Genomic DNA, 22866 nt, shown 5'->3' with positions numbered 1-22866 from the left:
TGTGTACGAATGTGGTGTTTTTGTGCATTGTTACGGCCATATTTACTTTGATAACATTGATTTTGCACGGATGATATTCAAGCCTTTCCCAATACATGGCCGCTAAGCCAGATGTTTCGGTGCCAGTGGAGAACTGCTGGTCTAAATTTACTCTCAGGAAGCCATTAGAGCTGAAGGTGAATTATTTCGTCTCCAAGCTGCAGCAATCAGCTCTCAAATATCTGGACAGCCTGGTGTACATACAGCTGTCACTAACTGGTACAGAGACATTTCAGCCAGATTTAGGTGCGGATCGTTTTTATGAATTAGATTAGTATAGCCATTTATCCTGAGAGATGCTGTTAGTTTGGCTTTAATTAATCTCTTGAGTCCTGCTTTTCAGTCCTCTCTGCACTGATTGCTGTGTACAAATCGTTCTGTCTCCCATTTTCCATATAGGCTGTGTCATAATTGATTTTTCTTCATGCCACTGTAAAAATAACGAAAACACTTTGATAATTAATGGAATTATTCTCTCAGTTAGTTCATTTAACGCCTGTAATGTTAAGATAATGCCGTTCCTGACGTGTGTACTGTATAGGTGCACTGAATATCAGTGCTTTGCATAAATGAAACAAAATCTGGCTGGATTAGCCACCTTTTTTAATTTCACTTCAGTTCATTGTAATCACAATTAGTAACCTGTGGAGCATTATTCTCTGAGGGAAGGGTGTGTCGTGTGGTTAATGTACGAGCATTTGTCATTCTTCACTGTTACAAACAGAAACTGTAAAACGCCTCTTTCAATTTGATAGTCGGCTACTTTTAATGTGTGTATAGGTCAGTGGTTCCCAACCTGAGGGTCCGGACCCCAACAAGAGCTTGCAAATTCAATGTGATTATTAACAGGATATTAAAGCAAACACAATATTTGTTTTTTCAGACTTTTCCTTTAATGTTTTTGATCAAATTATTATTATTCAATTATATTTAACTAAAAAATATTCAACAAAACAAGGAAAAAAAACCCTCTTTGGTTGATCAAATATTGCAACAGATTACAGGAGGGTCAGAAGCAACCATTACTTCGTTGATCACAAGCCACGTAGGTTGGGAACTACTGGTTTAAGAAGATGTTTTTAGCCATGCGCCATGTGTCGGTCTGTTGATCAACAACTATTGGATAGTTTATGATGAAATTTGGTGCAGACATTAAAGACCCCCGTAATAATTTTGGTGATTCCTTAATGTTTCCTCTGGCCCCATTATTCGGTCAAAATTAGTATTTGTCCGATACTTTAGTTTTGATTTAGACTAAATATCTACAAAACGAATAACATTCCCATCAGACACAACTGTATTTTGTGTTCAGTGCTAATTAGCAAATATTAGCATGCTAACACGCTAAACTAAGTCGGTTAATGGTCATTGTCAGAGCTCTAGCATGCCTGTGGACTCTTAAGTCTTATTCATGTGTCTTTAATCTGTGACGGATTAAAGTGTACAGTTACGACCCTCTAAGTGTTCATAGATGTAACATCACTGTACCCCATTTTATCTAACAACTGGTTTGGAAAAGTGGCAATAGCTGAGGCAAAACCTAGAGTAGGACAACTGTCTGTGTACTGTAACGTGCTAAATGTGGTGTGTGCGCTGTGTACTTTACAGAGAAAGACTCATTTGAAGTGTGTGCTGTTCAGGATGAAGACATGCTGTGAATTAGAACTAGAATCAGTTCTTTGAGTAGAACGATTTTGATATTGTTATGATAACTGGTCCATGTAAAAACCTGGTCTTGGTTGGGAGACCACAGGCCAAAAGATTGGAAGTAGGAGTTCCATATTTGTTGTGTGACTTTCAAAAGAAAAACTGTCTGTGGATAAACTTGTGAAGCACCGTTGCTGTAACTTTACATGATATTTCCTGAATGTTACCTGTCTGTCATGAATCAAACATCTGATGTTGATGTGCCAGAGTTCAGTTTCTCAAATGCATCTCTACCATTAGTACAATCTACAAACCCCCTTTGGCTCGTTAAGGTACAATGATGCTGATAACTCAAAACTCAAGAAACAAGCATGCCCTCTGTGTGTAGTTTTTTTATGTAGGTTTTTTTTTTTATTGATGATATATTTCTGTCCCAGTGATTTTGTTTTCTCTCCTGGTTGTATGCCGATAATTATTCAAACAATGATCATCAGTCATAGATCGTGAACCATTACATCAAATAATAAATGATCGATCAAAAAGTGATTTTTAGGAGAAAAAAAACAAACAACAAATATATAAAAAATAAAAGAAACGTTGCTCTACTTTGTTCATAGAAATGCTTCTACCTTTTATTGCTACTGTAGGTTGAAGAGGATGAAGAGAAGTAACAGAAGTACAGGAAGACATTATCAATTCACAATGAGCTGATCGTGGCTGGCAGTGTTTCCTATTTCTACTCTACCATGCGTTAAAACTAAAGGAAATGATTGAAAACTATTTTACATGTAGTTAAAAAAAGTACATTATATGAACTTTCGCCACCTCCTTCTTTCTTTGTTTTTTTCACAAATCACCATCAACAAAATCAAAATGGCCCCGCATTCATCCATCTCTCCACTGCCTTTTCTTGAGATCTGAGGTGTTTCTCCCCCTGGAAATATATCTGGACACTCAGTGGAAGCAGGGCACAGTGAAATGTTTAGGTGTGACTTTTCTTTTCTTGTTTTTTAAGGAATTTCCTTGGGGAAGAGTCAAAACTATCGCCCCAGATATTTCAACACGGGGGAGAACAAAACAGGGTATAAATAAAAAGCAACTTCAGCCTGTTACTTGGTTTTGTCTTTTATTTCCAATTTACATTAATTAAAACGTAACAAAAACAAGTCATGATCATAATAATATAATAATGCTATTATTATTAATAATAATACTATTATTAATAATAAGAAATATACACAACCTCACACAAATGAGCCCTCTGCGCTGGCTGTAGAACTGGAGCAACAAAGTCAAACACACCCTGAATCTCTACAACTGTGTCAGTGTGTGTGTGTGTGTGTGTGAGAGAGTGTGTACGCCGAGGCAGAGGGCATGCCGTGTGTGAGGGGACTGATGGGAGGAAGTAGAGAGGGATGGGGGTCAAAGGTCACAGCAAATGGGGAGGGGAGTGGGGGGGGCAGCAGACTGGGCTTTCATGACCAAACTTCTCAAACATATTGGCCATCTTGATATTCACCTAAAATACGGGGTTTTGTGTTCAGAGATTCAGGGCCTTTGAAGTCTTTTTTTTAGTGTGAGGTAGCTTTAAAATATCAAAACAAAACTAAAAAGAAAATTAAATTCAGTATTAATTCCAAATTGGACATGGCTTAATTGTAAAATATCCATCGTAGACATGTTTGTTTACATACGGGGGCTGAAGCAGGAGGGTGGGGGGCGAGGCGGGGACATTTCTCTGAGAAACTGTATATATATGTATACACACATATACATATATACACATATATACAAGTCACTACAAATGAGTGTTTGGTTGTTAAAAAATACAGACTGTTTTACAACAATAGCACCATTGACTTTTATTATAGTACACAGTAACGTTTTGATACACACTGTGGTGGTAGAAATAGGAACACCTGCACTTTCTATGTAGCTAGATTTTTTTTGGTTTCAAAGAGATATGTATGCTCTGGTGGATGTGGTACAGGAGTGATGGGGGGTGATTTAGAAAAGAGGAGGAAGTATAAGAGGATGATGGTGGATAAGGTTTTTTTTTCTTTTTTAAATATGTGTAAGTGGGCTTTTTATTACTTAGCAACAAACTCAGTCCTACCACACCTGGGACCCAAACCTAAACAATAAATAAATAACACCAACACATTTTTCTCTCTCTAATTCCCTGGTATGTTCCCGTACTCTCCTCATACTTCCCCCGTCTTGTTCATGGCATGGGGTAGGTGTGTGTGTGTGTGTGTGTGTGTGTGTGTGTGTGTGGGGCGGGTTGCTGTTCACCCAAGGTTAAGTGGGGGCTTTTTGGGGAAACCTGGGTGTCCATAGGGGGGTGGGCGAGTTGACTGCAGGCAATGCTGGATGAATCACAGATGACAGTTGCTGGTGCCATTCAGTGCAGATATCCTACGGAGTTCGACTTGGAAAAAGCACTTTTTACTTAGAAAAAAAGTCCCATTTAAAAAAAGTGTCTTGATTTTTCTTTTTCACTCTTTCTCTCCTCCTTTATCTGAAGTGTGCTCCTCTTTCGTTTAATTTTTTTTCTCAAATTCCCACTTCTTCTTTCTCCTCTTTTTTTACTGATCCCTCGTTCTTTACAAGAAGCAGACTGCCCCGACTTCGACTCCGAACTCCTGGTCTGCTCCACCAATATCCATGGGGGCAATGTCCACGATGGGCAGACGAGAGGTCTTCTGCGATCTGTATTCAATCACTGTCTTGCCCCACTGTCCCGTGTGTTTCTGTGCAGAGGGGGAAAAAAACACAACGGTTGTTAAATGACCTGTGACTTTCTCCAAAATGGCAGAATGAGAGAGTCAGAGCTTAACATGAATCATGAAGGGAACTGAATCGTGTATCCATTTTAATATCCTTTTGAGCTTCATTATATATGTTCTGATGTGCACCTGATTCAGTACACGCATGTATATTTACATGAAATATTGTGTGTACTGTACTGTGTGTTGCATCTGTCCAGTCTTACCGTGCAGCCGTCCTCCATCACGCTGTAAGTGAAGCGGCTGTTGCCCTCGGCTCTGATCTCCACGTCGTTGGAGCCCTGCAGCAGCACGGCCTTCTTCAGGTTGCCCGCTGAGGCGTCCATGTAGGCCACGCTGTTCTTACAGTGGTAGGTGAGGTTTTGAGAAGCCTCGGTGGACAGCAGCCTCAGGAAAGTCATCTGAATGGCAGCAGTGTTGGGTGCCAGGGTGTCATCGCCATAGCTGAACTGCATTGGGATGCAGGTAAGCAGGACAATGGTTAATATCTGTTATTATGGCTGTTTGCATGTTTTTTGATTATTTGAACTGATGAGTCAGGCTTATCGTTTTGGTTTCAGTTTTTTTAGAGAAATTACCAGATTTTTTTCAGGAGGGAATTAAGTTACTCTTTTTACATGCTGAAAATGGTATTTTAGGAATCAAATAAATAAATAAAAGTCAATACATTCGCTGATTTCATCCCAGTCTGTGATTACACTACAGCACTAACAGTAGAGGAGGGTATGTTTAAGCTCAACTGATTGTTGAAAGATGAAAACCATGGTGCCACTTACGTGGAATCCTCCATTCATTGTCTCTCCGAACCAGACGTGTTTGCGGTCCTTGCTCTTGCTGGACCACCAGTTCTTGCGAGGGATGCTGGAAGGCTTGGGGAGGACGCAGGACTCTCCTGTCTCCATGTTACAGAAGACCTTGATTGCATCGACGGTGCAGCCCTGATTGGGATCAATCCAGTACTCTCCTGCAGGGAAACAAAAACCCCAAACACATCAGCTTCAGGGGTGAGACCTTGCTGCATGACAAGCTGATAATCATTGAAAATGTATTGTATAATGTTATTGGAATATTGTGTAATTCTGATATATGAAAAACAGACTCAGAATCAGCCACATCTAAACACTAACAGACCACACAAACTATATTTAACCTGAATCTTGACTTTACCAAACATGAGCTACCAACCGAAAATGTCCCCTAACTTCTCTCTTCATCTACTTCGTCATCTCACCCCAATTTCATCAATTCCACTGGGTGTCACTCACCGCTCTTCCAGTCAGGATGGCAGAGCTTCAGGTCTCTGCAGGTGCGAGCCGGGTTCTTCCTGGATCCCTCTGGGCTGCGGATGTTCTCAATCTGGTTGTTCAGAGATTTGAGCGTGGCGTCAACCTCAGCATCGTGCTGACGGAGGTTTCCGGATGCCTGGTCGGCCCTCATGTACCTGAGAGGATCAGGGGACTTTTCAGTCTGACCCAGACCAGCGAAGGCAGACATGTCAATGCCAGGGCCAGGGGGGCCAGGAGGACCAGGGGGTCCGGGGTTTCCGGCGGGACCCTGAGAGGAAAAGAAGAAAGATGGATTTTATTTATGGTTTTATTCGGCACTACACAACATTTACACAAAACTGTGCCTGCCACCCCTACATCGACCAGACTGACATAATGACTTCAAGAAAGTGAAAGAAAAATGCATTTTTTCGCTTGTGCCACATTTGTAGGTTTTTTGAAGTTTTGATTTTAGCCAAATAATCCCAAATTTTGGAAAATGTTTCTTCACTTTTATCAATTCTTCTTCACAATGATTTGCCTTTTTCTTTGATTATTTAGGAGTGAAATGTTCAAGACCTTCCACAGAGAGGAAATATAAAAAATGGTTACACTGAATATAAAGATGACTCGATGATGAGTGAGGTCACATCATATGGGATGGGTCTATGAATCGGGTGACACCACTGCATTCACTTCACACCCAGCGACAGGATGACTTACACACTCATTATGTTATTATGTGGTGTGAATTTTACACAATTAATCTCTTCCAATTCTGAGGGCTTTTCCAATTCCTGAACACATAATTGGTAACGTACAAGTAACACAAGTGTAACATTTTGTCCACAATGTAGCAATGGAACCAACTGTGACACAAAAAACATTATTCTAGTCAGTTTTGCTGGCTAAAAGGCAATTCTACTCACAGAGGGACCGGTCTCTCCACTGCGACCACGAGGTCCAGGGGGTCCAATGGGTCCTGGCATACCGTTTCCACCATCCTTTCCAGCAGGGCCAACGGGTCCAGGTGGTCCCTATATACACAGACGGAGGAAAAACTCTTGATGTTAAGCACCAAAGACACTTATTTCATTAGTCTTTGAATTAAAAGTGATATTCCACGTTTTTTATTACAACTGAGTATTTTGGTAGCACTAGTACTCACTCTTTGTCCAGAAGGTCCAGCAGGTCCAGTGGCGCCCTGGTCTCCAGCTTGACCCTAAATAGATTATGATTACATTCATACATCAGGGTTTCTGAAGGGTTAACCAAGTTAAGTTTAAAACTGTTTTAGACCTTTTTAATACCACGTAGAATGCAATTTAATAGATGTTTCAAGTATGAAAGTATGATGGAAAACCAGTAGGGACGATAGAATTAGAATTATTTATCATTATATCAACTTTCCTGCATATAACAATAATTTCTAATATAGAATATATAATAATAATAATATATAATTGATTCAATTAATGCAACCCAGATCAACTACTACTATTTGTGAGGAAGGGATGATGATAAGAAATGAATCGGACCTATGTAACACAAAGATTTTACATGCAGTCTGGACGCTTACCGGAGGTCCGGGCAGACCCTGCAGACCAGTGAAGCCTCTGTGTCCCTTCTGTCCTCTCTCACCGCTCTCTCCACTCTCACCCTTGTCACCGCGGGGTCCTTGAGGTCCCTGAGAACAAGTGGACAACAGCTTAATTAGGAAAACATACTGTAATTTCACAAAATATTTGTTTTTCTGTTTTTTCAAAACTGAGCGTGTAGGTGTGTGTGTTAATGTTCAGAAAGATACGTACAGGCATTCCTCTGGCTCCAGCAGGTCCTGGTGGTCCAGAAGGTCCCTGTGCACCCTGTGAAAGAAAAACAAAAGAAGGTGGTGACGGTACAGTAGAAACATAAATTACTGGAGCACTGCTTTAGTCATATTACCTGTTAATATCAATATGTGCTCAAATTAATTGTAAATGTCTGTGGATTGTTACCATCATTTCCTTTTTTAAACTGGCTGTTAACATGTTGTGTGTGTATATACTGTTTCTTTGTTGTCTTCACAAACATATACTGTATCACTGTATAGAGACTTCACTCCTAGAAATAACATGGAAAGAGACAACATCAATGTGTTTTTAAGACAATTTCACTCACAGACTCTCCTCGGTCTCCCTGTTTGCCGGTGGGACCAACTGGGCCGGGAGCACCAGTAGCGCCTGGAGCACCAGGAGCACCAGCAGGACCAGTGTTACCACGATCACCCTGCAGCACAGAGAGCACAGCAGCAGAAAAGTCAGTCATGTCAGAAAAGCTATGCACACACTACACACTCGACCAAAAGATGTGAGTCAAAGTAGATGGCAGTTTTTACCGCTTGGAGATGATGAAAAACACTAGAAATGTTGAGATAAGACACCAAAGGGCTGATAAAGATGTTCATATCCCCTGTGCACATAATCACTGTGTATGAATGCAGATGTATAATATACATATAAAATAAGATTTATATTTATGAGTAATGCAGTGAATGTAAACCCTCTATACGGCAGGTTTACATTATTTGAATTAGATGGTGTTGTCACAGTATGTTCAATTTATTCCTGTTGCAATTCAAATTTTAATGACGTTTGCAACATATCAAGAAGAGTAAGAGCAAAATCTCTACCCTGAGCAAAAGCGTATTTGAAAACGGACTGTTAAGGCTGTTCAACACAGAACAGCTTCAGCAATTTGTAATTACAGCAGCATCTTACAACACAGAGGTTTGGACTAAGTGTATCTTATGTTGCGTGATTGTGTTTTTCTCACCTTGATTCCAGTAGCACCATCTCTACCGGGAGGTCCATCAGATCCGGGGTTACCCTGTCAGATGACAGAATAATTTAAGCGTTAATAGCTTCCACCTCCACCAAGCCAGATGTCCTGTTGAATACTGATCAGCTGCATAATGAACCCGGCTCCAACAAAGCGCATTAATAACAGGCTGTAAACACAATGCTAATGTATACATGACGCAAATAGCAGTGCATTTTAATCAACTTGGCCTCTAGAACAAGATTCTGTCATTTCAGTCATGGGACATGAACTGGGCTAAATATAATGTGGCAGATATGAATGCAAACACACACATGTTGTGTGTTGCCCATTCTCTGACCTCTCTGCCAGGCTCTCCTGCAGGTCCAGTGAGTCCAGGTGGACCAACAGGTCCAGGGGGTCCGCGGTCTCCGCCGCCACCAGGAGCTCCCTGCTTTCCGGGCTCACCCTGAGAGGAGAGAAGAGAAGAAGACTCATTACTAAACTGTTAATTATAAGACATCATGAATTACCCGAAGATACAACTCATCATGTAATTCATCCACTGGTACATACTCACTCTACTGTAATTACATTCAGTCTAACATCCCAGTAAATCACGCATGTAACTACAATCTTGAAAATCTGATGGGCTAAATCCACGTCAGAGGTTTTTCTCACAATGACAAAGCGCTTCTTTGTTGCACAGCCAGTCTACGTTTAGATGGCAACATGATTACCGCCTCCATAGACGTCGCAAACCTTGTTAACAGCTATTAAAACTCTAAAAGCCTATTAATCCCCTCAAATATATTTAGAAAGGTTTTGGTCAATAGTTTTGGATAACATCGATGAAAAGAGCAATGGCTCCAAAACACAAATGTATTTAAATGGACAGCATTTAGATTAGGTGCATCAAAAAATGCATACCACATCCATATATACCAATAGGCCAATCTATGATGATATAAAATGCCCATGATGCCCCGTGATTTAATCTCCTCAAATTCATTTAGAAACTGTTTTTTGTCAGTAGTTTTGGAGAAGTATCCGGAACAGCCGCCATGTTAGAAAATTGGAAGTAAAGACAAATCACAGCCTTGGAAAAGGTGTGTTTATCCAGTCAGGTGCTGAAAAGGAGAATACTGTTAGTTATCTATTACACAGCCCACTTGAACTGTTGATTTACTTTCGACCAAGCCAGATGACAATGAGTGACCTAAAAACTGATTGCTTTATCCTCATACTTTTTGAAAACTGAATTTATTTTTTCATGTGTTTGAATGGATAAAGAACATGGCACAAAATATTGCCTCCATCCAGAAACACTGGGATTGGTACATATTCTAACTCTGAGTGCCTGCTGCCTTCAAAGGGACCAAACTTGAAGAAAACCGCAGAAGGTCACATGAACTGTACCTGCAGTTCAAACTTCACTTCTGATATCAAAAGCATATTCTCTGCTTGAAACATTCCTGGGTGAGCCTGGCATCACCGCTTCTTTCTTGGCGTCCCTTTCATGCGTACTGGTGAATAATTAATGGTGAGGACGTGCCCACTGAGATGCTGTACGTAGGGGACATGGCTCATGTCACGTATCAAATAGTGTGAGCTGTCGAGCAGGGGAGCTTTCCTGTCACATGTCACGCTGAACATCAAATGGAATCAGTTCACCAGGAGAAAAGTCCTGGCTCATGTGATTTGACTGTGATCCAATTAGGCCACAGCAGAATGACAGTCCACAGCCAGTCTGTGGCTTTTCTACTTTCTCCTGTACTGAGTGACAAAACACTGAGGGCAGGTTCATGAATATTTATCAAGTTAACAGCTGCTTTTGTTATTTAAGCTTAACAGACAGTACGTCACTTGCAGCAGTGAAAGAGAAACACCTCATACTGCAATGACCATCCAATGTTTAGTAATCCAACCAATAAACATTGCAGTAAGAGTCATAGTCCTTCTCCATTTTTACTATGTCATATATTATTGTGTTGGGATGCAACTATTATTTTCAGTATCAATTAATCTGCCAATTATTTTCTGGATTAATTGGTCAACTGTTTGATCCGTAAAGGGTCAGCAATGCACGGCACCTCGTATAAGTCAAAGAAAAGCAGCAAATACACTCGATTAAGAAGCTGAAACTTGGGAATGTTTGGCGTTATTACAGGAAATGTATCACTTTTACCTTACATGATTCATTTATTATCAAAATAATTGCTGATTAATATTTGATCAGTTGGGTGGATGCAGGCTGTTGGGTCAATATTGTATTGATTAATAGACTTCAGCTGTATTATTGTGAATTGAATATGTTATACAATTCTACAAAACAAGCTATTTAAAGATGCCGTCTCGGGCTCTGGGACATTGTAACTGGCATTTCTCACTATTTTCTGACATTTATAGACTAAATAATTCATAAAAAACAAAACAAAAGACAGATTAAACGCTGATGAAAATAACTAAGTTGCAGCCGTAAGGAAAACAGTATGTTACTTACAGAAGGTCCAGGCAGACCAGGGAAACCTCTCTCACCACGCTGTCCAGGCAGACCGACGATACCACGCTGACCACCCAAACCCTGAGGACCTGAAGGACCCAGGGGACCCTGAGAGGGAAGAAAGAGGTGGCAAACACAATTAATGTGTGATTAATGTATAAGCAGTCAAATCATCTGGTATTAATTATGCTTGTGTTTTCTTTATTTTTTCATGTATAAAATAATCTTTGAATTACAGAGACAGTATTCAACTATACCATGAATGATTGTGGGTTTTTGAGGCCAATTCTGATATTAACATTTAAGAGTTTAAATAATTTGTTAACAATACAGTATATTTAGAAGCACATAACATAAAAAGACATTTTTGATAAGGATAGTTTATTTTTATTCCTTTAGATTAAGAGTCAGACATTCTGTCCTTTTCACATCCAAATTCATTTTTTAGCTTACTTTCTGTTCAACAGTTAGATAAAAATGAATCGATGCCACTCTCACCTCAGTACAATAAATATGGTACAATCTTAGCTTAGCATAATTGAAATAATTGTAAACAGGGGGAGACAGCTAGCCTGGTTCTGTCAAAAGGTAACAAAATTCACCTACCAATCAACCTGACAAACTTACATTGACCCCCCCAAACACAAACACAAACACAAGTTATACGTTATATTAACGTACATCACCCCTGTCCCCCCTGCGTTACATACCTGACAAACTCTCACTGACCCCCCCCCCCCCCCCCCCCAGAACACAAACACAAGCTATACGTTATATTAACGTACATCACCCCTGTCCCCACTGCGTTACATTAACGCACCCACCCCCTACTGGACACTTATCTGGACACTTTACTTTATTCTGGTCACTGCACTGTTGTTATTTATCTTATCTTATTTTTTATTTTTATTTTTATTCTTATTCTTATTTTAGCTTTTATATTCTACTTATTTGTTATCAAAACAATAGCACCTTCAGACCACAGCAAATTCCTTGTAATGTATGTTACTTGGCAATAAACAGTTTCTGATTCTGATTCTGATTCTGATTCTGATTCTGATTCTGATTAACGCACCCACCCCCTACTGGACACTTTATCTGGACACTTTACTTTATTTTGGTCACTGTACTGTTTGTTATTTATCTTATCTTATCTTTATTTTTATTCTTATTTTACCTTTTATATCCTACATATTTGTTGTCAAAACAATAGCACCTTCAGACCACGGCAAATTCCTTGTAATGTATGTTACTCGGCAATAAACAGTTTCTGATTCTGATTCTGATTCTACCAGCTCTTCTAAAGCTCAATGATTAACATGTTATATTCCACTTATTTTATTTGTACAAAAGCCGAAGTGTAAAAACTATTGTTTATGGTTTTAAGGGGGGTTATGTGCCAGACTGTTTCTTAGTCGGGAGCAGTGACTTCCTGGAGTTTTGTCATCACACTGAGTTTGCCAGCCAACCAGCCGAGACTCCTTTAAGTCACCAAGTGTTATAGTTATTGAGTCCAAAGCTGGCCATCTTTATGGTTTTGTTTTATTTGTGCTCTGTTCTTTCATTTCTGTTTCTTTGCTTGATATATATCTTTTATGTCATTTGCAGCAGCACAGATCAACGTCGATCTCTTCATCACCCCTCTGGTCTACTTCATCCCCACCACCACAGTCCACTCTGCCACAGGTCCCGCGGTGCAACAGTAACCCATCCTCACAATAAACACCTGGCTCTAAGCGACACCTGAGACACAGCATTCAGGTGACAAAGACTTTGGTGTGTTGATACATGGTTCAAGATTTCATATATGTAATCTATGGGTGGGATGGGTCTGGACACAGCAGCTAGCATCATGTTTGAGTATGCAATCATCTGTGATATGTCATTATCTTGACAGCGCTCGTCGTCATGTGTGACGGGTGTGTGTGTGTGTGTGTGTGTGTAGCGCTGAGTGCAGGCAAGGTGAAAGCCTGAGGTCCTGTCATCAGTCTGTCACCGAGCTTGTGCTGCCCTGTGCTGTCATATGTCTTGGTCTGCTATTACGGTCAGTGATGGACACTGACAGCTCTGTGTATTAACGGAGAGTGTCCTCGGTGGCTGTCCATTACTGATGAAATTGGCTCTTTGGGCCAACAGAACTACGTAAAAGTCGACAGGACTGTAGAAAACAAACACATTTAATAATTTTCTTTTTTCTATAATGGACACTTGTGTTCACCTTGATGGCGGACAGAAAGAGAGAGTGGCTAAATATGTGGGTGCTAGAGGGACTGGAGTGGTATTTCAAGCGTCACAAAGTCAAAGTTACATATTATGTATAAGCCCAAAGTGTTATAAGGAGGAATATGATATGAAGTATGAAGAACTCACAGGGGGACCATCCTCTCCAGCATCTCCTTTCTCTCCAGGAGCCCCAGCAGGACCGCGGAGTCCAGCATCACCCTGTCTGCCTGGGGGTCCACCATCTCCCCTCACACCCTTGGGTCCATCTTTACCAGGAGGGCCGGCAGGACCAGAAGGTCCAGGATTACCCTAGAACATGAACACAAGACTCTTTGGTGTACAATCACCCATATACATGCCCACATCCCGGGTGTCTGTGCATCTTTAAATAGGTTTAATAACACATATCTCATTTTAACAGTCTTACAGGATCAGACTTGTTTTTCACAATATATTGCACTTCCTTTTAGCAAGTCTGTAAAAATATTCTTAACAACCTCCAACAACTCCCACTGTGTCAGACAGACTGTTTTGGCAGTGTGTGGGTGCTGAAACAGTAAGAGTAAATACTTCACAGGTGCAAATTAAAAAGGCTTCCTAGGTGACAATAAGTCAGGTGGCATTTAGAAAACATTCCTGTATCTGTTCTGCTGCACCTGCATCCTTATACAACATAAATCTTTCCCATACCGAATTTCATATTTGGAGACTGAAAATATGAAAATATGAAAAATATGGCAGACTGCGAAAGTAACAGTCAAACAATTTGAAAATATATAACATTATCAGTGCCTATATCTATTTTATGGTTATGGACAGTTGGGTGTGGTTGTGAACTTACATTGGGACCAGGAGGTCCAACTCGGCCAGCAGCTCCAGGGAAACCAGTGGCACCCTGAAAGAGAAAGATTAAGTTAGAAAATGAGCTAATAAAATGATGGTTTCTACATGTGCGACTGCGAGACAAGTAAAACAATTTAACATTTTAAATTAATTCACTTACAGGAGGTCCCTGAGCACCACGAGCACCTTTAGGTCCAGAAACACCTGTAGGACCCTGGAACAGAAAACATCCTGAACATTACTGTCTGATTTATTCTATGTTTTATAAATGACAACATAAACTCATCTAAAACTCTTTGAGTCACTTTGAAATGTTGTTCGGATCTGTTTGCCTCAGCTAGTTTTTATTCTGCCTCATGTGGCACAATCAGTGACAAGGACAGCTTTCATTCTGACTCGACTCCACCGCAAACGCTCGACAGAGAAAAAACAATTTTCTGCTGATTTGTGCAGAGATAACATTTTTCTCTTCTCGTAAAAAGACAGTCTCAATCAGCGTGTGTCTTAGCTGTTGAATAATGTTTTTGATTATTGAAAAGACAACGTCACTAGGCTGTCAACATCCGAGGTTTAGGTAGAACCTTTCATTAATTAGGGCTGAGGCAAAGCCAGAAAAAAATACTGTTTAGTTCAGTAAAAAAGTTTTGAGAGACACCCACCGCAGGTCCGGGGGCACCAGAGGGTCCTTGGGGTCCAGGGGCACCAGCGTCACCCTTCTGTCCAGATTCTCCCTGCTCTCCCTTGATTCCAGGCTGGCCATCAGCACCCTGAAAGAAAAAGACACAAACAGTTGAATGAATGAAATGTGTTAACACAACAAATGTATTATATATTTGTGAATGAGTGATTTATTTAAGATTGAGGACGCTGCTTCTTGGTTCTCTAAAATAAATGTGGTTAAAGGGGCACTTCACCAATTTTACACATAAATGGTATGATGTCTGAAGACTACAAATTTATAACAGCAAGTTATAAACTAGAGTTTGGAGCATTTACCAGGCAGAGGGCGTGAGTTGCATTATGGGAAATGTAGGATCCAGCGTAACCCTAACCCACTTTTCTTCTCTCTCACAAAACTTAGTTGACTTTGTGACTGCTTCAACAGCAATTAAAAGTCTAGAGGCGTGAACCTGGATTTCAAAAAGAGTTGCTGATGTTTTATGTGGCATCAGTGTCTATTTTCAGTCTGTGTGGTGATAAGCTGTGATGTTACAGTCTGTGAGCTGTGAACTAAAAATGATTCAGACACCTTGTAGTGTTATTCATCCTGACGTAAATTCAATAACTAATCAAAGTGAAACCTAGAGAAAAAAAAACTTATGACAAATTGTGTTGTCACAAAAATATTGATGAAAATCCTTTTGGAAGGATGCAGCTTATTAAAAACATTTATTTGATGTCTGCCTGGAGTCTTTGGGAGGAACTAAATGGATGAGTGATACGAAGACTTCCGACTGTCTACACACTAATTTCTCTCCACAGAATCATACACTGAAGAGGCAACACATATGTCAAGATAAACAATGAGTCACAAAGGTCTAAAACAGCGTTACAGACAATTAGATATCCAAGTGTTTCCAGATTGTAATAATAGAAAAGAGATTTGATTAAAACTGGCGTCTAGTTTTCCAGGTAACAAAACACAAGGTGAGGTTTTTATTTAGAGAATAAAAGCCACATTTTGATTACAACTTGGTTTGATTATCATCAAGGTGTTGAGGTTATCTGTTTCATTGAGTTGCTAATAGCTGCGATTAATATTTTTCTAATTAACTTTGTGTTACTAGTTTTTGCAACTTTTTGTATTTTTAGGTCAATATGTTTGTCTGATATGTTTGAACATGACTCCAGGAACTGGTCAGTGTTGTTATTTGTTACTTACAGGGGGTCCAGCAAATCCAGCAGGCCCAGGAGGTCCAGTCTCACCCCTGTCACCCTGAAAGAGGAAGGAAGAGAGGCAGAAACTCAGAGGTTAGTTCAGGCTGCCTAATTGGTTAAAAATTGAAGAGCTTCCAAACTTCAACTTCAGCATAGACAGCTACGATTTTATACGTATCATCTTTAATCTTCAAGAATTGATTCTGGTTAAACTGTGACACTTACAGGAGCACCGCGGGTACCAGGAGCTCCAGAAGGACCAGCAGGACCAGATTCACCCTATGAGAAAACAATAATAATACAAATAATCAGACAATCAGACAACATATCATAGAGATAACTTTCCTATAACTTTATAACAATCAAATGATATAACACTCACCTTCTCGCCGTTGGGACCACCAGGACCAGGAGGACCAATGGGACCAGTGAGACCCTGTGACAGGAAACAGCAAAAGAGTTTAAAGACTTGCAAAAGTTTGAATGATCTGAACAAAATTAACATTTTGTTTTGAAATCGGGCCTGAAAAAATTTAATTAATACTCCCGTTTGTAAGGATTTTAACTTACAAACTAAATTTCAAGGATTTGCGATGCAAGACATGAGTGGAGCTTCTGCCACATTCAATACGAACTGAATATCATTCATGAAAAATAAAATGGATGACAATCACTCACTCTAGCACCGTCTTTACCAGAAGCACCTTCAGGTCCTTTCTCTCCAAGGTCACCCTATGGGGATAAAAAAAAATAAATACAGTCAGTCACCTGACAGGGGTATAGGCATAAAACTTCTACATGAGTATAAATATTAACACTTTGTTCCGAGCATGGCTTACTCTGTCTCCTTTGGGTCCAGGAATACCAGCAGATCCTCTCTCTCCAGGCATACCCTGCAGGCCGGGGGGTCCCTGAGCTCCGGAGGCACCAGCAGGTCCAATGGCTCCCTATCATGGAGCAGAAATAAATGAAGAGGATGTTATGTAGGGCCAGCAACTGGGTCTAGAAAAACAGACAGGGTCATTGTATACTGAATAACCGTGTATAAGCACCTGCTGCAGACGTGTGAAGGTGCCACACTCTCTGTCGAAACACAGCAGTTCTTATCCACAGCCGAGACTTTTGTGAGTATGTTCTATTGTCATGCTTTTGTCAAGACTTTGTGTTTATTTGTACATGTGTCAGAAACATAAAAGTGCAGCTGTCACAGAGTCAGAAGACAAAAGAGACCCACGATCATCTCTGTCTCAGTGCATTCTGTTCAAGGTTCAGAGGATTCAAAGACTGAATAAAAGGACTGTAACGCGCCGAAAGGTTCAGTATTATTGGCCTTGCTGGATTAAAATAAAATTTTTACTGACCAAATCTAATTAATTCAAGAAAAAAACAATTAGTCGATCATGTTAGACATAAAAAATATCTCTACTTCCACATGTTCCTTTTGATTGTAGGTGCACCTTTAAATCTGTTTTTTATGTAGAAATGGAGTTTTATCATAACAAAATGTAAATTCCACATATCAAAGCCAAGATAATGAAGGAGAAATGCAGAGTTTGATTTTTTTTCTTTAAGTGGCTCCACTGGGCCCACTCCTGGTCAAACGTTGTCAGGCTTATCAGCAGCGCTTTCTACTGCAGCCTCAGACTGGAGATCACACGCACAAAACACCAACTCTGCTGCCTATCTGCAGTCATTAAGCTGTAACCACAGGGCTCGCACAGCCTCCACATTGGCTCGCGAATACATTCAAACTGTATTTTTACCGAAGGGGGCTTATGTACAATTTATTTCTTGCGATAAATCGTTCGGCATCTTCCTCAGAATCAAGCTTCACCCTCCACAAACTGTCTGCTCCATCACCATCCCACTCACACTCATGTCAGCTCTATAATCCTCATCCTCTCTATCCGCTCCTGTCTGACCTTAAGGGAAGAAAACCCGTGAACTGGGATTAAAATCTGACCAGATAACAAACCAGAAGTGAGAACTGCAGCCGCTTTGAGCTCTTCTTCTACTGTTGTTAAAAAATACTGCAGTGGCTGGAATTGTTGAAGGCTGATAAGCAAGTGACTGTCTACTGAAGCTTGATTGGAAATACGCTGCGATACCAGTTGTTTGGGAATGTAGAGAAGATCTTATTTGTCTTTAAGATACATACATTTTAAATGAATTAATTAAATGTAGGAATTGAATGCAGGCAAAGAGTCTTTTATCCATATTATGGTAATAATGCAGTCCTCTATTCAAATGATAAATATACAGGGTTTCTACAGTGTTTTTAAGGGAGGCGAGTCACCTCGCCTGAAAAAAAGACTGTCTCCACAAATAAAAACATTTACATACTGTATGTATGACTGTGCAGGTTTATATATATATATGACTGGGTATATATGTTCACTTATATATGTATGTCTATCATTATTTCCTTATTAAAACAATTGAGAGAAAAAAGACACCCTTTCTTTATAGTATTTTGGGGAGCATTTGTGTACCTTTATCAGGGATTTGAACAGTAGAGAGATGACAGGAAATGAGAGATGGGGAGCGACATGCAGCAGAGTTCCCCGGCCAGAATCGATCCGGGGACATTTTAGTTCATGGTCGGCGCCCTAACCCCTAGGACAGTGGCTTGCAATGTCTACTTGTCACATGCTGCATATGTCCACTGGTTGTGACCAGTTCAACATAAGAGTGGTAAGTTTTCAATAATTCACAATGTGCCTTGATGTAAGGCTGAAAAACTAAACGTAACTTTACGTAGCAGAAATATATTTCTCTGGTCTCCACCTAATCATCCTGTGACCCCTCAGATTTATCCTGTGACCCCTGAACAGGGTTGGCATCCGCTGCCACCAGGGCACCCCAAAATTAATACACTTTTATAAAATACGACGTCTACCTTCAGGAAAACTGAGTAGAGGTGCTATTACATAAAGCAAATGCCACGCAGGCTGCCATTAGACTGTCACCTACTAACTAAACTGATCATGAGATGTGTCAAGATCTGGGGGGTTAACCACCTCCAATAAACAATTTATGGGGGGAAAAACTGAATGTTGTCAATGCAGCTCAACTCACAAACACCTGAGGTGATAATTATTTAATCTCATGCTCACATTAATGTGTTGCTGCTGCTGTATGTGATAAGAACGTATCAGAAAACTGGCAGTAGTACCACAGAAGCATATTTGCCAGTGGAGTGAGTACAGCTCAGGCGAAAATCTGTCTCTTCTTGGTTTTAGACCAAATATTGGACTCACCTTGGGTCCGTCAGTTCCAGGAGTTCCAGGCAGACCTCGAGGTCCCTGCAGACCCTGAGAGCCGGCAGCTCCTCTCTCTCCGGGGAAACCGCGCTCCCCCTGGTGACAGTGACACAGCGACAATCAGCGGCATGTCTGACAATCAGTCAAACAGTAGTGAAGTGAAATACTGACTGTCAACTTACTCTGGGTCCAGTAGCACCAGCAGCTCCTGCCTCTCCAGGAACTCCCTGAAAAGACACGCAGGATCAGCAATTAAGGCAAGTATGTTTGAAAAGAGGAACTACTACAACTAGAACTACTAACACTACTGATAGATTTAGTTTAGGTTGGGTTACAGCAGTGGCCAAGCTCAGTCAGAACTATTAGTGAGAGCAAGATATTTACAGGGTGTATTAAGTATAAAAACTTATATTAAAGAGAACATGGACCTGGTTAACAACATCTCAATGCTACACTTTTCCATTCACAGTGATACTGTGAATTATAGAAATTATATGAACGGTAAGATGACTGTGAAAATAAATAACGGCTATTTAATAGCAAGACGCTTTTACAGTACGGAACAACATTGCAGGTATCCTGAGAGTTCATTGTTTTAGGACACAGATTTAACCTTTATTTCTAAAGGGTAACTTGTGACCTGTCCTTTTACAGCAATGCCCTGTCAACAGTTAAGTACAAAAATACTAATGCTGTCAGTAATCCTCCAGTGATCCTTTTAGGATCTCTTTGACAGAGCAATGCTAGTGTTTCCACTCAGTTTATGTGACTTTAAAAGCTATATTTCACCAAAAAAAGTGTACTCACCTGATCTCCAGGTTTGCCTCCCTCACCAGGGGGGCCAGGAGGTCCAGGTAGACCCTGAGCAGAGGAGACACACAGAAATGATGTAAAGAAACACAGAGTCAGAAAGGAACAAAAATTAAAACAAAATCATGTACAGCAATAAATCAGCACATGTAGGTTACTATCACACTTACAATTAGAGACACAGCTGCTTTCATACATAAACTTTAACAGGCATCTCAAGGTAAAGGTTTGAGCAGACAGTCTCACCTGGAAACCTGAGGGACCAGGCTGTCCTTGCTCTCCTCTCTCTCCAGCAGGGCCCTAAACAGAAAATTCATAATCCACAATCACGATCAACTTCTATCAAAAACTAAATGTCAGGAATTTAACACATGACTTTGATGTTTAAGATGGAGGGAAAATGTTGCTACATTTGCAATTTATGCAACTCTGATATCACTAAACAACATAGGGATCATTTCAGGTTAAACAGGCCCACTGAAACTCAAATTTCAAAACGAGACAAAAGTCTGTGAGTCAGTGATGTCCAGACATTTGTGTCAAGGACTTATTTTTTCTGGGAAATGGAGATACCGAGGGTTTGCTTCTAAGTGCAGACTGAGAAAAGGGGAAGATAATATCAGTGTTGAAGCTATATGGAGTTGGATGGGGGAGATGGAGATACGTACGGAAGGGCCGGGGGGTCCAGCAGGGCCGGTTTCTCCATCTTTGCCAGGCAGACCCTGAGGAGAGGAAGGAAGAGAGGGAGTAAGCCAAAGGTGATGCTATTAACTAGATAGACATCTGATAGCTATAATTGAGCTTCTCATGTGGAGGCTGAACTACAGAAATAACAGTAGATCAATGCTGAGTCACAGAAGCCAGAGATTACAAAACAAGGTACTGAAAAAAGGTTAAATTTAATCTGTTTAATACTTTCAACCTTATAATAATCATGAACTTTCAGAGTCTGAAAACACAGTCTATGCTACCTCAGCAGCAACTTATTAACGTATTTTTTTTAAATAGTTTTTAAATAGTGTTTCCTTTTAATTGTATCAATCCTTTCAGGTGATTTTAAAATGTCACGAAATGGAAACATGGTGATATCGGCTAAAGAGCCCAAACATAACGAATAACTGTGAACGGTGGATTACTTACTCTCAGACCAGGAGCTCCACCCAGTCCTTTCTCACCAGACTTGCCACCCTCACCCTAATCACAAAAGAAACAAAATGCAGCGGTTAGTCAGAGGGCCGCGGCAGATTTTCCAGCATCTATTTTGAGAGCAGAGAGGATGCATGTGATGGTGCACATCAAATGTCATGAAATTAGTCCGCAGTACTCCAGGTGAACGTGCGCAGTTTCTATTCTTGATTCAAGGACTTATTTTTAGAGAGGACAAATAAAACAACAAAGACAACAAAACAAGTTCTATTGGCCCAAAATACATTATGCTGAAACATTTTTTCATATATAGATAACGTCTTTAGCTTGGTGAACGCATTCATATTAAATTTTTTTTTATATAATTACTCACAGTTGCTCCTTTGGGTCCGGGGAATCCCATGACACCAGGCTGTCCACGGGCTCCCTGTGGGCCGGGGGGTCCTGGGCGGCCGTCCTCACCAGCAGCTCCCTAGTCAATTTAAGTCAAGTTTAATTTATTTATAGAGCACAATTAAAAACTGCAAATGATGACCAAAATGCTTTACAGAGGAAATTCAAAAAACAAATCGATAATCTAAGAAGTACACAGTATAAGCAGTCATGTAGTCCTGATAACATATATGAAAAGTAAAAAGCAGTTGTAAAAAATTAGTCGGGTAAACTGTTCCAACATTTGTGAGAAATGGAAAATTGGTGAATGCTAAATCACACTTGGATTTTGACTGGTGATGTGAAATGGAGAGGAGTAATTGCTCAGAGGATCTGGTCAGAATTGTAGTGGCGTCTAACTGAGAGATCCAGGATGGCCAAAGGATATGCAACAGTTGAAATTTTCATTGCTCTTAAATAAATGAATAAACACCTCATGGGTAAACTAGGAAACTCAGGAAACGAAGAAATAACTACGCCAGTCTTTTAGTCAGTCTGTCAAAACATGAAACAACTGCTTAATCTGTCAGTAAACCATAATGCTTGAATGAAACATCGTCCCTGAACAGAAAACGTCTATAATTAGTGTATTATAGCCAACATAAAAACATTAAAATAGGCAAAAATGTGTAATTATAGTGCAGCACTACTTTTCACAAGTGTTTGAAGTTTACCAAACAATGTGGGTTTGCACTAACAAGAGGAGGAAATAATTCAGTTTAAGGAGGTTTCAGTAAGAGAGTTTTGGTGTTAACACTTTCATAGGTCTTTCAGTTAAGAAAATGGATTAGACCGAAAACAACAGAGCCTGTCAAGCTACAGTGTGTGAGACTTTGTCATCGTTAAAAGTCTATTTGAAACACAAACATCACTGGGGATGAGCCTGGTGGATAATGGGTGGATAAATCTACAGCAGTTCAATTTGATGAAACCACTTATGAGTCATTATGTGATGAGGGCATATTTGTTAAAATTAAAATCTCTTCCTGCTTGTTCCACATTTGATATAAAAAATAACACACACACACACACAAGCCCCTCATGCGGAGTGAGGATACATGCTGTGCAATTTGTTGAAGACACGATAACCACATTACAACAGGAAAAAAGTGCACTTACAGAGGGTCCAACTTTGCCTTGAGGACCAGCGTCACCGGGGCGTCCAGTCAGACCCTGTGAAAGAAGAAACACAGCCGAAATCCAGATGAGTCATCACACATCTCTAAGCA

At 40.2% G+C, this 22866-nt stretch overlaps 1 protein-coding gene across 2 annotated transcripts in view; it reads right to left on the bottom strand.

Moving 5' to 3' along the window:
* Positions 1-3536: 3536 nt before the first annotated feature.
* col2a1b (collagen, type II, alpha 1b) overlaps positions 3537-22866 on the bottom strand; it is a 43806-nt gene continuing 24476 nt past the window's right edge. For both annotated transcript variants that reach the window (XM_070902715.1, XM_070902716.1), the window contains 29 exons: positions 22757-22810; positions 21579-21677; positions 21200-21253; positions 20728-20781; positions 20306-20359; positions 20057-20110; positions 19432-19476; positions 19247-19345; positions 16826-16933; positions 16665-16718; positions 16369-16422; positions 16212-16265; positions 15991-16044; positions 14768-14875; positions 14269-14322; positions 14107-14160; positions 13413-13574; positions 11043-11150; positions 8901-9008; positions 8555-8608; positions 7901-8008; positions 7552-7605; positions 7320-7427; positions 6909-6962; positions 6670-6777; positions 5741-6029; positions 5252-5439; positions 4682-4924; positions 3537-4439 (listed from right to left, as the gene is read on the bottom strand). In XM_070902715.1, coding sequence (XP_070758816.1) covers positions 4293-4439; positions 4682-4924; positions 5252-5439; positions 5741-6029; positions 6670-6777; positions 6909-6962; positions 7320-7427; positions 7552-7605; positions 7901-8008; positions 8555-8608; positions 8901-9008; positions 11043-11150; positions 13413-13574; positions 14107-14160; positions 14269-14322; positions 14768-14875; positions 15991-16044; positions 16212-16265; positions 16369-16422; positions 16665-16718; positions 16826-16933; positions 19247-19345; positions 19432-19476; positions 20057-20110; positions 20306-20359; positions 20728-20781; positions 21200-21253; positions 21579-21677; positions 22757-22810 — 2784 coding nt within the window. In that variant the 3' untranslated portion in view covers positions 3537-4292. The remainder of the gene's footprint in view (positions 4440-4681; positions 4925-5251; positions 5440-5740; positions 6030-6669; positions 6778-6908; positions 6963-7319; positions 7428-7551; positions 7606-7900; positions 8009-8554; positions 8609-8900; positions 9009-11042; positions 11151-13412; positions 13575-14106; positions 14161-14268; positions 14323-14767; positions 14876-15990; positions 16045-16211; positions 16266-16368; positions 16423-16664; positions 16719-16825; positions 16934-19246; positions 19346-19431; positions 19477-20056; positions 20111-20305; positions 20360-20727; positions 20782-21199; positions 21254-21578; positions 21678-22756; positions 22811-22866) is intronic.

The sequence above is a fragment of the Enoplosus armatus genome, chromosome 3 (assembly GCF_043641665.1).
Source record: "Enoplosus armatus isolate fEnoArm2 chromosome 3, fEnoArm2.hap1, whole genome shotgun sequence".
In the NCBI taxonomy this organism is placed as follows: Eukaryota; Metazoa; Chordata; class Actinopteri; order Centrarchiformes; family Enoplosidae; genus Enoplosus; species Enoplosus armatus.
The sequence above is the reverse complement of the archived record's forward strand: the minus strand, read 5'-3'. Positions and strand labels throughout refer to the sequence as shown.